This window comes from Melopsittacus undulatus, chromosome 10, assembly GCF_012275295.1.
Source record: "Melopsittacus undulatus isolate bMelUnd1 chromosome 10, bMelUnd1.mat.Z, whole genome shotgun sequence".
NCBI lineage: Eukaryota > Metazoa > Chordata > Aves > Psittaciformes > Psittaculidae > Melopsittacus > Melopsittacus undulatus.
This window is the reverse complement of record NC_047536.1, coordinates 31,480,812-31,493,575: the sequence shown is the minus strand read 5'-3', so window position 1 is coordinate 31,493,575 and position 12,764 is coordinate 31,480,812. Positions and strand designations below refer to the sequence as shown.

At 46.5% G+C, this 12,764-nt stretch overlaps 1 protein-coding gene across 2 annotated transcripts in view; it reads right to left on the bottom strand.

Annotated features, from left to right (window-relative positions):
* NDRG3 (NDRG family member 3) overlaps positions 1-12,764 on the bottom strand; it is a 46,901-nt gene that overhangs the window by 10,163 nt on the left and 23,974 nt on the right. For both annotated transcript variants that reach the window (XM_031046997.2, XM_005146764.3), the window contains exons 4-5: positions 12,076-12,111; positions 502-607 (exon numbers count right to left, since the gene is read on the bottom strand). In XM_031046997.2, coding sequence (XP_030902857.1) covers positions 502-607; positions 12,076-12,111 — 142 coding nt within the window. The remainder of the gene's footprint in view (positions 1-501; positions 608-12,075; positions 12,112-12,764) is intronic.

The window sequence follows — 12,764 nt, the reverse complement described above, 5'->3', positions numbered from 1 at the left end:
CCCCTGACCACAACACAGCACCCAGTCCTAGCAAAGTAATGCCACCACTGGAGGACAAGCAGATAAATGACACCCCAGCATGCATGCCCTGGAAAACAGGGCCTAGCAGCACTTGGGTACTCACAATACATAGTGAGGAGCTCTGGGGTGAACGTAACAGTACATGCTGGGTGGAAAGAGCAACTTCTGCAGCCTTGTCGAAGGGACTTGTTTATCTGCCCAGCATCCAGGGAACAGACGCCTTGTGTCACACAGTGCAACAAGTCAGCCAGAGCACTATAGTGGGGTGGGTGGACCTATTTCCACCTTGGCCCTACCTTTCAAGGGCTGTTGGAAAGGACAGGGGAGTGCCACATGTTTCCTCTCCTGAGGACCTTTATCTTTTTATCCTGGAATGACCTGTCTCATCTCAGCTCCAAGCCAGTCCTGCTGATCCCCACACTCAAAAGCAACCACCACAACCAACCACTTTTTCAGGGTCCTGGGAACACAAGGGCTTACGGTTGAGGCCAATGTCATGGTATGTGAGGATGACAGGTCTGTTCCCCTTGGGCATGCCCCGCATGGTGACATGGACCACTCCAAAAGCTGTCTCAATGTCATGTTCCTGCAGAGAGAGAAGAAGGAATCTCTGTGTTACATGTGCAGCCTGTGCTACAGGGAACCCTGAGGGCCAGCAGTATGGGTCACATCCACACTCTAACAGTGTTCTCCTACCCGCAGCTGGTAGCTCAGCAAAGCTCTTGCAGTCTGCAGCCCTGTCAGATCTCTCTTTCACCCACTTCTTTAGCTAGACATTGCAATGCTGCAATGATCTCCTTTTCAAGACTACCTAGAGATGGTAAGATTGAGTTTTACACCCAGCTTCCCTACAGGTAATAAACACTATGTCCATTTTCCTAGTGAACTTTATTTTCCCTGCAACCTTGCCCTGTAGCTTCAGGGCTTCTATCCTGACCTATGACTGCAAAGGACAAAACCCTTTTCAGAGTACACAGTTACTGCACACATGACTTCCCTGTCACACGCTTTTCTCCGAAGCAGTTCTCTTCTACATACCAAAGCCAAAGGACAGCATGAGGCAGATGCTTAATATAGAGCTTGATATCACGTTTAGGATGGCAACAACAGTCTCCACACTTGTAAGATACAACTACTACTTGAACTGGCCAAAACCCAGTTATTATTTAATTGCATCATTAGCATGGAGTGGAATAACCCTCTTACAACAGGTGCCAGAGTGCTCAGTGACAGAACACCCTCTGCCCTTGCTAAACATTCATTCCTCACGTCCTTCCTGCAGACATTCCTCCCCTCCAGCCACCCAGTGAGGCATCCTGCCTGTGCCACCCAGTCACCTAACCACAATTCTGCGTATTCTCACCCATTTGTCCACTGCTCCTGTAGAAATGCAGTGTTGGACAGTATGTTTGTCATCTTCATTGCTCAGACGCTGGCATGCTTTGGTGCTGGTCTCTGTTCAGGCCAGCTTTGGCACACTGCAGCAGTGTAGCCTGAATGGTGATTCAAGGATTTTGGTACCTTGCAGCTGCCTAACTCCAGCTAGGGCCTGAACACTGATCTGGTCCATAATGAGCAGTGACAGCAGAAGGCAGGCAAAAAAGATGTGGCCAGGAGACAGCCGGATCATAACAAATGTGTAGTCTGCAAACTAAAGGAGATGAACATGAGAGAAGATGGTGACCTACAGTTGTTTTGTAAAGCTGGGTAAAATTTTTTTCACCTAGGGAGTGGAAACTTTATCAGAGGTTTCTCTGACGAGATTTTATCTTCTGCCCTTATTCGTACAGTAGGCAAAAAAATAACCAGCAGCTGCAGACACCCTGCTGTAAATCAGAACTCGACAGCAGAGGCAACCTCTGCTCTGCAGCCCGCAGGCACAAAGCTTGTGACACGCATGCCAACAGCAGTGTGCTGCTGCGGAGATGGAACAGAGACCTGAGTCCTGTGCAGGCAGCAGCTACTGATCAACTCAAGCTGGGAAGCATTGCTTCACACTAGCAGCTCCCTCAGGGCATGGGTGAGGAGCTTGCTGATGGAGGAGGATCAGGAGGTATGGAGCTGGTATGGTCCAGCCAGCCCCCCTGGACTCACTTTAAGGCATAGGGAAAATCAAAGAGAGCAAGCATGCAGTGATACTTTCTCCAACACTTGCATTTTGTAACCTTCATCTTCTCAACCTCCAACAATCCATAGGTCAAAAGGGACTTCCTGAACTGGAGGTATGGTCTGCACTTTGACCTTCTCATCTGAGAACTCGGCAGTCACCTCCTGCTTCCTGTGCCTCTGGCACCTGCCTCACCCCGTGACCAGGAAAGCCAAAGCTTAACAACCTGCAGGGTGAAGAATCACTTCTTTTCCCATCTGATATCTGCTGGTTTTGCAGGAGATCTCCCAGTCCTTGGTTTGGGAAGATGGAGAACAACTGACCCCACTTCCATACCCTCCAGATGTGGTGACCTAACAGCTTGCTGCAGTTCCTCTTCACATGCCCCTTTCTGGGCAGATGTGCTCTGGACCATCCAGCTGGCCCTGGCACAGCAGCTGTGTTCTGACCATGCTACTGGTCTCCAGAAGTGCCCCACCATGCTCTGTCCTCTCTCAGACAAGGGGCTGGTGGCACATCAATCACACATGGGTGCACTGTGTGTTTTCACAGTAGCACAATGAGGTCACTTTGTTCTCTGCTCCTGATAAACAAGAATTGATTTGCTTTGTTGAAAGCTATGAGCCCCATGCTGACATTTTCACTCATCTCTCACATTAAGGTCTTATGCCTCTGGGTGACCATCAACCCTGAGCCTGCACTTTAATATTCCACTGTAGGATGGTTTTGCTCAATGTACATCACACTCTATGTTTAACCAAAGGCAGATAAAGTTTTCCATTGAACCTTCCATCTCTTAGTCCAGATCATTTAAGAGCAGATTTAAGCAGAACAGGGCCTAACACAGATCCCTGAGGTGCTCCTCTACTGATCTCAAACAGCTGTGAAAGTAGCTGCTGTTTGTCTGAGGTTTTTTCCTTTTAACCAGTATTTCATGCACGAAAGGACCTCTCCTCTGACTGCATGGCCATCTGAATCCCTTAAGACATATATCTTAGGATCTCCTTTTGGTAAGGGGTTTTGCCTTTTGGAAATCCAAGCAGGCTGCATCAACTGAATTGCCCTTATTTATATGGTTAGTGACTCCTCCAAAGAATTCCAGCAGCTCTGCAGAAGACTCCTTCCCGCTCCAAAAACCATGCTGACCCTTTCCCAATATTTATCAGTGTGATTCATCCACGATATTTCTTGCTGGTTTTATCAGTCTGTCTGGTCCAGGTGGCCAGTGAATTCCCAGAACTCCTCTGGGATCTATTTTGGAAATCATGTGAAGCACTGCAGCCCTCAGGGCACCATGGCAGCTTCAGCCGAGGAGCGTAACCTCTCACTTCATAACTCAACTATTTCATCCTTAAACTCATTTAAAACTCCTGTGTTGATGCATCCAGTCCTGGCACTTGCTTTAAAGGCATATATTTTATCTACTTTATGGCCTCTCAACAGGCACTGCAGTTTAAGGCAGGGTCTCTGCCGACTCCTCACAAGGAGCATTCACCACTGTGACCTCTGTGAGCAGCTCTGTGACAAGCCTGGGTGCAGAAAAAGCCAATTCAGTTCCTCTGCTCTGGCTGCATCCTCCCTGACCCTCCCTTCAGAGCCTGAGCAGTCAGGAGCTCTCCAAACTGCCTCATGTGGTTCTGATAGCTCTGAAACACGACTGTTGTTTTTTTAAACCCCTTTGCAAGTCACCTCTCAAACCTCCCTTTGCCTGCTCTGTTCATCTATTCCATGTGCAGTTTATAACCTTCCCCATCTTCTGCAGCTCTTTGAAAAACACGTTTTTGTTCTCCACAGCCTCCATGCCCTTCTGTTTAGTCATGCTGGCTTCCCCGCACCATTCCTCTTGTCTCCAGTGATAGATGGTGGGCATTTCCTCTCTGCTTAGCTGATTTTCAATAAGCTTCTCCATTTCTGTGCAGTTCTTGTTTTGAATTTTGAACGCAAAACCAGTGAAGTTTTCCATATATTTTTCTTTTCTGAAGGAGCACATTATGATTCCCGTCACAGAACAGCTCTTTTTGAACATGTTTCTCTGCCCATCTCAGAATCACATCAGTGGCTTCTCCTCCTTTGGGCTCCCTAATGTGTTGCTCCATGGAAGTTTGCAGCTAAAATGGAGTATTGGTCTCATGTCCCTGTGCAATGGTCAGAGAGCAGCTGAAGCTTCCTACCCCTGTCCTGTCTCCCAGCCTTAACATCTTTGATTCTTAAACTGAGGAGGAAAATACACCCCCAGCTGTGGCTGCCAGAGTCTAATTGTATGGGGGGACTGATTATGGAAAGAAGTAGATGCACACCTTGATGGCAAAGGGTTCAAAGCAGGGAGAATCATCTCTGACTGCCATGCTGTGGCCAGGAAGGGAAGCAATGACAGTGCCACTGACAGGTATCACCAAAAGTGTTCCATATTAACAGGTCTGAGTGAAGGAATGAGGCATCCAAGAGCAGATGCAGGGGTCCCCTGAGCTCCAGAGACACCCAGGCAGCAAACAGAGGTACCAGGGTGCTGGACTGCCAATTCCAGCCATGCTCCCTCTGCTCTACATCAGAGTGTGATTGAGAGCTTAGGTTTCAAAAGTTATTAAAGTCTGTAGTAAGCCATTTGTTTCACAGTGGGAATGATTAATGATGAGAATTCATACTAACAGTGCTTTTCACAACTAATTTACTAAGCTTCTTTTCTGGTATTACCAGATGAGTTTTAGTCCCAATGTGAAGCTGCTCAACGTTCAAGATTAATTCCCTGGAGAAGAACTGAGAGTTGATTTAATTTGGAGACTGTAAATAAAGAACACATCTGTGAAATCCCTGCAATTATTCAGCTTTCACATTCAAATCTGGCAGAACACTGAGCAGCAAGGTGCTTACTCCTTGCGCCCTGCTCAAGCTTGTTGAATGTCTGTAACTAGCAGAGGGCCAGAAACAAGCCCAAAAGCCTTTCAGCTTAAGGACACTCAGGTTCACCTAAGGCAAAGAAAACTGCCAACTGCTGCTTTGCTGTGAAGTGGAGCAGAGACAGATTACCCAGATCAGGTTTTCCTCTTTTTCAGTGATAGTGTAGCTACAGGATTATTTACTTCATGTCATCTTTGCCAGTCGTTGCAAAGGTAGAAAACAACTGCAGCATGCTCCTTAGGCAACCTGTTACAGCTGTTAACCACAGAGAGATTAAAGTAGAGATTCCATTGTCTTGCTCTTTTCCCTCAAATTTCTACATATAACTAAAACAACACCACAAACTATGCCTATAAGCTAAGGAAAAATATTGTAAGAGTGTAAAACATCAACATCTCCATCTGGTAACTCTTACCATGGCAGTACCACCGACCTTAAGGCAGTTGGTAGGTAAGTGCTTAACCACCTCCTCTCTGTGCAAAGCTATTCTGGATATAGTAGAGCTGAAGGAGACGGCTGCGTGGGCAGCAAGCCTAAATCAGATTTAAAGCAACATCTTGAACTAAATTATTCATTTCCATACAGAGCAGAAATTTATTAATAGAAAACCAAATATGTTCTATGCAAGCAGGCAATGGTTTCTAGTACTTTGTGTAATGGGATTAAGGCTTAAATTAGAGAAATGCTGGGTGAGAATCAAGAGGAGCAGAAGAATGATGTATGTCATCTGGTTACACAAACAGCAAAAGCACCAGGAGACAAAGGTGATGCAGGGCTACCCCCATTTATGTGTTTCTCCTCCAAAGGCACGTGATGCTGAAGGACAGACCTGGTATAGTACCTGCAACCCTGTGTCAATCACTGCCAAAACACACGTTCTGCTGGAGAACAGATCCTGCCTCTGCAGTCAACTGTACTCAAGTCAAGTGACCTACAACAGCAGTACAGCTGAGAGCTCGGGCTTCTGCTCCCACATCACAAACTTCTGCAATGACACTATAATGAGCCCAACAAGCAATCAATGACAACACCAACATGCCAGAGATGGAGTAAGATGTATTCCTCCAGCTGCTGCCCTGCCTGTATTCCAAGCAGCAGTGAAAGCCACAACTTTCTTGCACCCAGTAAAGCGTCCAATATCATGAGCAAGGCACACAGCATAGATTTAGGAAAATGTGGTGCTTCTTACTCCTGCTCTGAGGGTAAATCCCCTCTCTCTGAGGTAATGCAGGAAATTGGGCCTGCCTAGATCTATAAATAGTGCAGGATGAATTAAACTCCTGATGAGATGAGCTCTCATCTGCCCAAGATGACATCAGCTTTCATCTGCCCAAGTCTGGCAGTGAGCTGGTTTTCTCCCAGCACTCTGCACCACTATTTTGAATCAGCAGAGAATCAAGCTGCTGCCTTCCTCCTGGGCTGCAAACAGAACAGGCTGATGCCTCTAGCACTCCTCCACCCCCTGCACAGCGGGCTCGAGGTGCCACAACCTGCAGGCACACAGCTTCTGTAAACCTGAATCCTACTCAAGGAACATTTGAATGTGCTAATACACAGGCAAGTCTAAAAACATCTGGTGTGACTGCTGGACCTCAGATCACCTTAACCCCTAAAGGCAACCTGGAAGCTAAGCCAGGGGCCGTGTTTCCAGCCTAGGACAGTCCACCTATGACATGCTGTGTCAAACTGCATTTCAGTATCTTACTGAAGACCACGAACATCTTCAAACCTCCTGAAGAAGAGAAAGCAGGGCCATGTCCTGTGTCTCCAAACCTTCAGTGTCCCTAAAAACCATAACAGAGTCTGGCTGCAATGCAACTAGCATTGCAATTACCCAGTACCTGCTCTGAAATACCATTAATGGTGTTGTGTAACTGATGGAAACAGATCAGTCACTGGTAGTGGAGAGGCACCATTCATTTTTCTCAAGGCAGGAAAGAGGCAAATCCCTTTCTCAACCTAAAGCACATGCATTTGCTTTGCTGTAACAACTCCCTGACAAGAACAAAAAAAGCACAGGAACTTCAAATACCACATCTGCATAATCAGCCTCTTTAGCACACTGTTGTCACGAGCATCCAGAAAGCAACAGTAATGTTTCAGTAAACCCCATGGCAGGATTGTGCTCGTGTTTAAAAATAAGAATCAGGTTTCGGTGCAAGCCCTGCTTGCTGTATAGAACTCAGCACTGCAGCTGTACAGAAACTGGTTTGAGATGGAAAGACAGTGCTGAGATAAATCACAGGAAAAACCTCCCAAGAAATAAGAGTAATGAAAAAAAAAAATCCTAGGTAAAATAGAATCTTACTGATTTTTAGCTTTACAGTATTTGTTGCTGTGATTTCAGCAGAAGCCAAAGCCAGCACTTTAGTGGTGACACTAGTTTTAGTAAGACTGGGGGCAGCTCCTAATTTAGAAGGCATTGAAAAAGCTTGCTTTCTAGATCAAAACATCTTCTGTGTTGTAACAAAATTCACTCCAGCACTTTGAACAAGAGAACAAAAGAAGTCATTGTATAAATCAGAAGAACAATCGTCCTCAATATCCTAGACAGAATGCTTCAGTGCTGGCAAGAATAACTCCCTGTTATTCATACAGGGAAAGCGAACCCTTTTTCAAGGCACCAACATCTTGCATTCAGCACCACTGTGTAGCAATCACAAGCTGGCTTTAATGATGCCATTCAAAAATGAACAGTTTTGATTCAATGTCTATGACATCAGAAAACGTACATGATGGGGTATTGCAGCAACCCCTCACTAGCAGAATGGCATCTCCTAGTGCCCAGCAAGCAAAATAAAGCAGAGATAGGGCAAGGATGAACAAACTTTACTAAAGCCTCGCTGGAGTCTGTTGTTAACATTTTGCTGTGTTTCATTCTGGGCAACACCAAACTCAACATTTTCATTGAACTCCAGCAACACACAGCACGTTGTTTTACAGAGAAGCTTTAATTTCTCTTCCCCATGAGTTTACTTACGGCTTGTCTTTCTTGATTCAGCTAAACTCCACATGTCCTGGACTCACTTATCCCTACATATTCCATTCCCTGTGAGCTTTCTGCAAATACTCTGCCAAATCCCAGTCCCATCTCCACACGCCAGGTCCAGGTCCTTTTCTGCACAGTGTGTGCTGGAGAGCAGAACACTTTATTCATGTGGATGGGAGGCAGCAGAGGAAAAGAACTAGCTACAGTCCCCGTTCAAATGCTAGCTTATGTCAGACTGAAGCAATGCAGATTCATTTTAATAGCTTTACAAATACATCAGTACATTCCTTCATTGGTATTTAAGGCAAATCACCTGGAAAAGGAGAGAGATTCAGGCTAACACAGAACACCTACTTCTCAAAGCAGCTGAAGAAGGCTCAGCAGACAGTAACAAAAGCACAAGCACAGCTCTATTAACTGCACTGGTCACCACACCATCTGTCCATCAGCAATACAGAGCTTTTAATTCACCATCTGCCCACGAACATGAAAAGAAGCTAAGCTTAGCTTTCATTAGGGTTCCTAGAGCTTTCAAGTGAAATGTAGATCTCAGATTTAGGTTAATACATGTTATTTCTGAGAATAACCTAGATTCATATTGATAAAGACCCCTAAGCCAGCATGCTAGTGCTTCCTTTTATCTCCACTGCAAATGGTTATCAGATTATGTGGGGGTTGTTTACTGATGCCCAGGCAAGCTGTTATTTGCCAGGGTTAATTGTGGTTGCTTGTAGATGAGCAGTTCAAGAAAGCCAGGGCACCTGTATCTCAAAGTCAGCTGTATCAGAAGAGCTGAAAGCATCTCCACACCACATTCACCCAGAGTAACCAATTTCAGAAGGAAAAGGACACTTGCTCTATTGACTTAGCTGACATCTGATCCTGGCAAGTTATTACAAACTAAAACCAAACACCAGGAAATCAACAGAAATTCACAACAGCATCACCCATTTCCCCCCAAGGAAAGATCTTACAGACCTTAGATACATATTACCTTGAAAGTAACACATGCCAAAGTTTGACAGGAAACAGTGTGCCTAACCCATGTGCCTGGCACTACACACAGTCAGTGACAGTGCTAATGACATGCTTGTGAGCTGGGATTGAACTAAACACTTCTCTCAGCCCTAAGCATGGATCACCTGCAGAAAAGTATGTTGAAACTCCAGCATACAGCCAGAAGGAAGTCTAGAGACAGTGCAGGATGGACAAACACTGAGGCTGGCTGCATTACTGCTCTGGTTCATGCAAGACAGAGCTCTGCAGGAGCACCGGTCAGTCCTGGAAGGAGTCAGGACGGACCTATAGCACATCACCTCGTGGGCAAGGGCACAGGATAACACAGGCTGAGATAACACAAGACTCACTGCAGTACATCAGTGTCTGTACTGAGCAGCTCCAACCAGACCTGCACTGTCAACAGGGCTGCCACTGGTGCTGACAGAGGGCACCTGCTTCCCTCACCTTGCAGCCTTGCAAGCACAGCCCAGGATGTGGTCAGCCCGTGCAAAGCCACAGCTTTATCTTCATTTAAAACAGGTTTTTTTTGGACTATTACAAAAATAAAAAGGTCTGAAATGCAGGTTTCACATCGCTGATGCCATGCTGCCATAGAAATACTACATTGTGTAAGATAATCCATCCCATAAAGCCCCTAACCCACCAGGTCCCTTGCAGATGGTTCTGCCACTGGAAGCTAAACCAGCTTCCAGTTACCAGCCTTCATGAATGTGGGGCCAGTTTGGGCCTCCAGACAAATTCATCCCCCTCCTAAGTGCTAAGAGCTTTTAAGTTTCTCTGTTCTTCTAAGAGCCCTAGCAAACTTCTTCACTTTTAATTCTCCCTTCTCCAAGGCTGGTAAATAAAATCACACCAGTTTCCCCCAGGCCTGAATGCGGCAGCCAGATGTGCTTTGCTGGATTAAAAGGCAGCAGTAACTCTTCACAGGACACTACAAGAGCTCACCCTCCAAGTTTAAGCACTGCTCCCGGTATTGTTCCTGCAGCAGAAAATCCAAGGACCTGACACACCACCTATTCCTCTCTCACAGATTTCAAAGACTTCATGCAGCCCTTGGGGGGTGTTTTACAGGGAGGAGGAGGGGGCTGAGCCACACGTGCCCTGAAACCACACCTTGTAGGGGAGATGCTGGAGTGAGCTGAGGCCAGGACAATATTTACAGTCACAAGAGACAGTGTTAACTTCTTGCTAAAAAAAATTCTTCCAAACGAATTACCAAGAGGGCTCCCAGAAGGAACATCTTGTCTCCTGCCCAACTGTTGCCATGGCCACCAGCTCATCGCTGATCTAAATCGAAGCACAGAGAAGCAACAAGCACGTCCTTCCCTGGCCCAGTGCTCCCCAGAGCCCCTCTCCCTGGCTGCAGGGCTCCCCAGCTCTTCCCGCAGCTCAGCGCAGGCAGACAACAGCATGAGGACATGCCAAGCACAGCTGAGTCGGTGGTGGCAACACCACATTTCTGTGGGGCTCACACAGCTTCAGATTTGGGGCAATTTTTAAAGAAGGGCACAGAGGGGCTTTGCTTGTTGAGGGAAAGGGTAGGGTGAAAGGGCAGCAGCGATGCACACCTCTGTTAGAGAGATTCCTTCCTATCCTCCTGCTCTGGCTTCACATACCATACTGCTCACAGACAGGCAGGGCATGGCAAGCCAAGAGCTTTGGTGGGTCTTTAGACAATCTGCAGTGAAGGCTGATGTGTCAGGCACTGCATCCATATCCTTTCCAATCATAACAGGCCTCAGCAGGCGGTGCCTGTGCTATGTAATGCTCCTGCTCAGAAGCATTTCACCTATCTTTACCCACCACCCATCTGACACGGGAGCACACTGCACCTCTAGAAGAGATGGAGAAGATGCAGAATGACAGCTGGAGACAAGACAATACAGGGAAGTGTTTTAAACCCACCATCTACCTTAATTAAAACAAAAAAATCACTGCCTAACACTGTTGCCACTTCTAAGACTAAAGTTATAACATGCTAAGATTAGTAATTTTTACATTTAGAGGCTTTAAAATAATACTAAAACTCGCAATGAATCAAGCTAAAGCAGTACAATGACACGTGCTGCCCAGATGCGCTGTACTTCCAGTGTCTGATTATCAAGAGATGGAAAAAGCACAAACTATCTTCTAAGGACTGTATTTATTACACTTCTGTTCCACACAAGCCTGTGGAAAGCCTTCTGGAATCCCATACATCAACAGACCTTTATTAAAAGCTATCATGTGATGTTGGCAGTTCTACCCCTGGCCATACCACTGGTGTAATACAGCAGTGGGAGCCTGTCCGGTGCTAAGCAGAACACTCCAGACACAGCAGACTCTTACAGCTGAAAAAAAAGAATCTTCAACCTGACTGTGATTGGGTAAAGAGAAAGAAGAGCTGCTGGCTGCATATCAACATGCTGAGGGCGGTCAGCAAGGTAATCCAGCATGGTAAATGAGCTTGCGTCCCACGAAACACCACGTAATCCCAGTGCTGTGCTCTGCCTAACAAAGAATGTGTCCTCTGTCTCAGATGCTGGTGGTGCAGTGCTTCTCTAAAAGGATTATTCCTATACAATCGGAGTGATCAGGCTCATCTCCACACTGCTCTCTCAGGTGAATTACCTCCCAGACAGTGACCATGAATGGTGGTGCCCCACAAAGCAGGGTGCTGTATCTGGGGCAGCTTGCTGACTTCCATCCCCTCTCAACACAAATAGAGCACACAAGCTCCTCCTTTCCTAGCCTGTGAAGCAGATGGGATGTGACAGAGCTGCAGCTCTTCAGCATATTGCATTTTTCCAAGAAACTGCTTTTCAGGAGACCAGCCATCCTGCAAGATGTCACGGAACCTTGGCAGAGCAGGACAGGTCTACATCTCTCTGAGCTCAGAACAATGTGTGCTGCATGAAAGGGTGAAGGCAAACTTCTGCCAACTGGATATATTAATGTTTTTATTGATTAAACCTTAACAGGAGCTAAAATTAATATACAGAGCTTTTTCATCTCTCTCTCAGCATTACTGATGGACTATGGGGAGTCTACCCATGTGTCTTACCTGACAGTCGAAGTCTTGGAAGTTGCGAGCCGCATTCTGTTAACAAAAAACAAGAGTTCAGCACAGGACCCCAGAACACCCCCAACACCATCAAAGCTCCCCTCAGAGACCCCTTCTTTAGTACAGTCCAGCCCAACTGCAGTCACCACAGCAGCTCAATGTGAGACCCACACAGAGGAACTCCAGGCAAGTTCTGCCCATTACTACGCAGCAAGGTTGCTGGGGGCTCTCCCAAGGCTGCAGGTAAGGAGAGTACCTGTGGACACAGGTAAGTTGACTGTATTAGAGAAGGGACAGGAACATACAGGAAGGACCCTGACCAAAGTCAAGCTGGTTACAAGGCTGGATTTTGTCTGGTCCTGGTACCCTTGAAAGGACTACCACTAGGATCTCATGTCATGAGCTCAAGGAAACAGGCTATGCAGTCAGCTCCCCAGCAGTAATTGCACGGTGTTGATGCAGGGCAAACAGTGACCCATGAGTTACTGAGACCAGAGCACATGGGAACTTAGCTCAGCAATCCAAAACTGACTTTTCCAGAGGGTGACACCACACACACAGGTAAGCACAGCAGATGCATCCCACACTTGGCATACTGCAAGTTCGAAGTAGTTACTTCTAACTTGTCTGTATGCTCATATGCTTTGTTAGCACTTTCTCTGACCACAGTGTAGGTAACACTGCTGAGT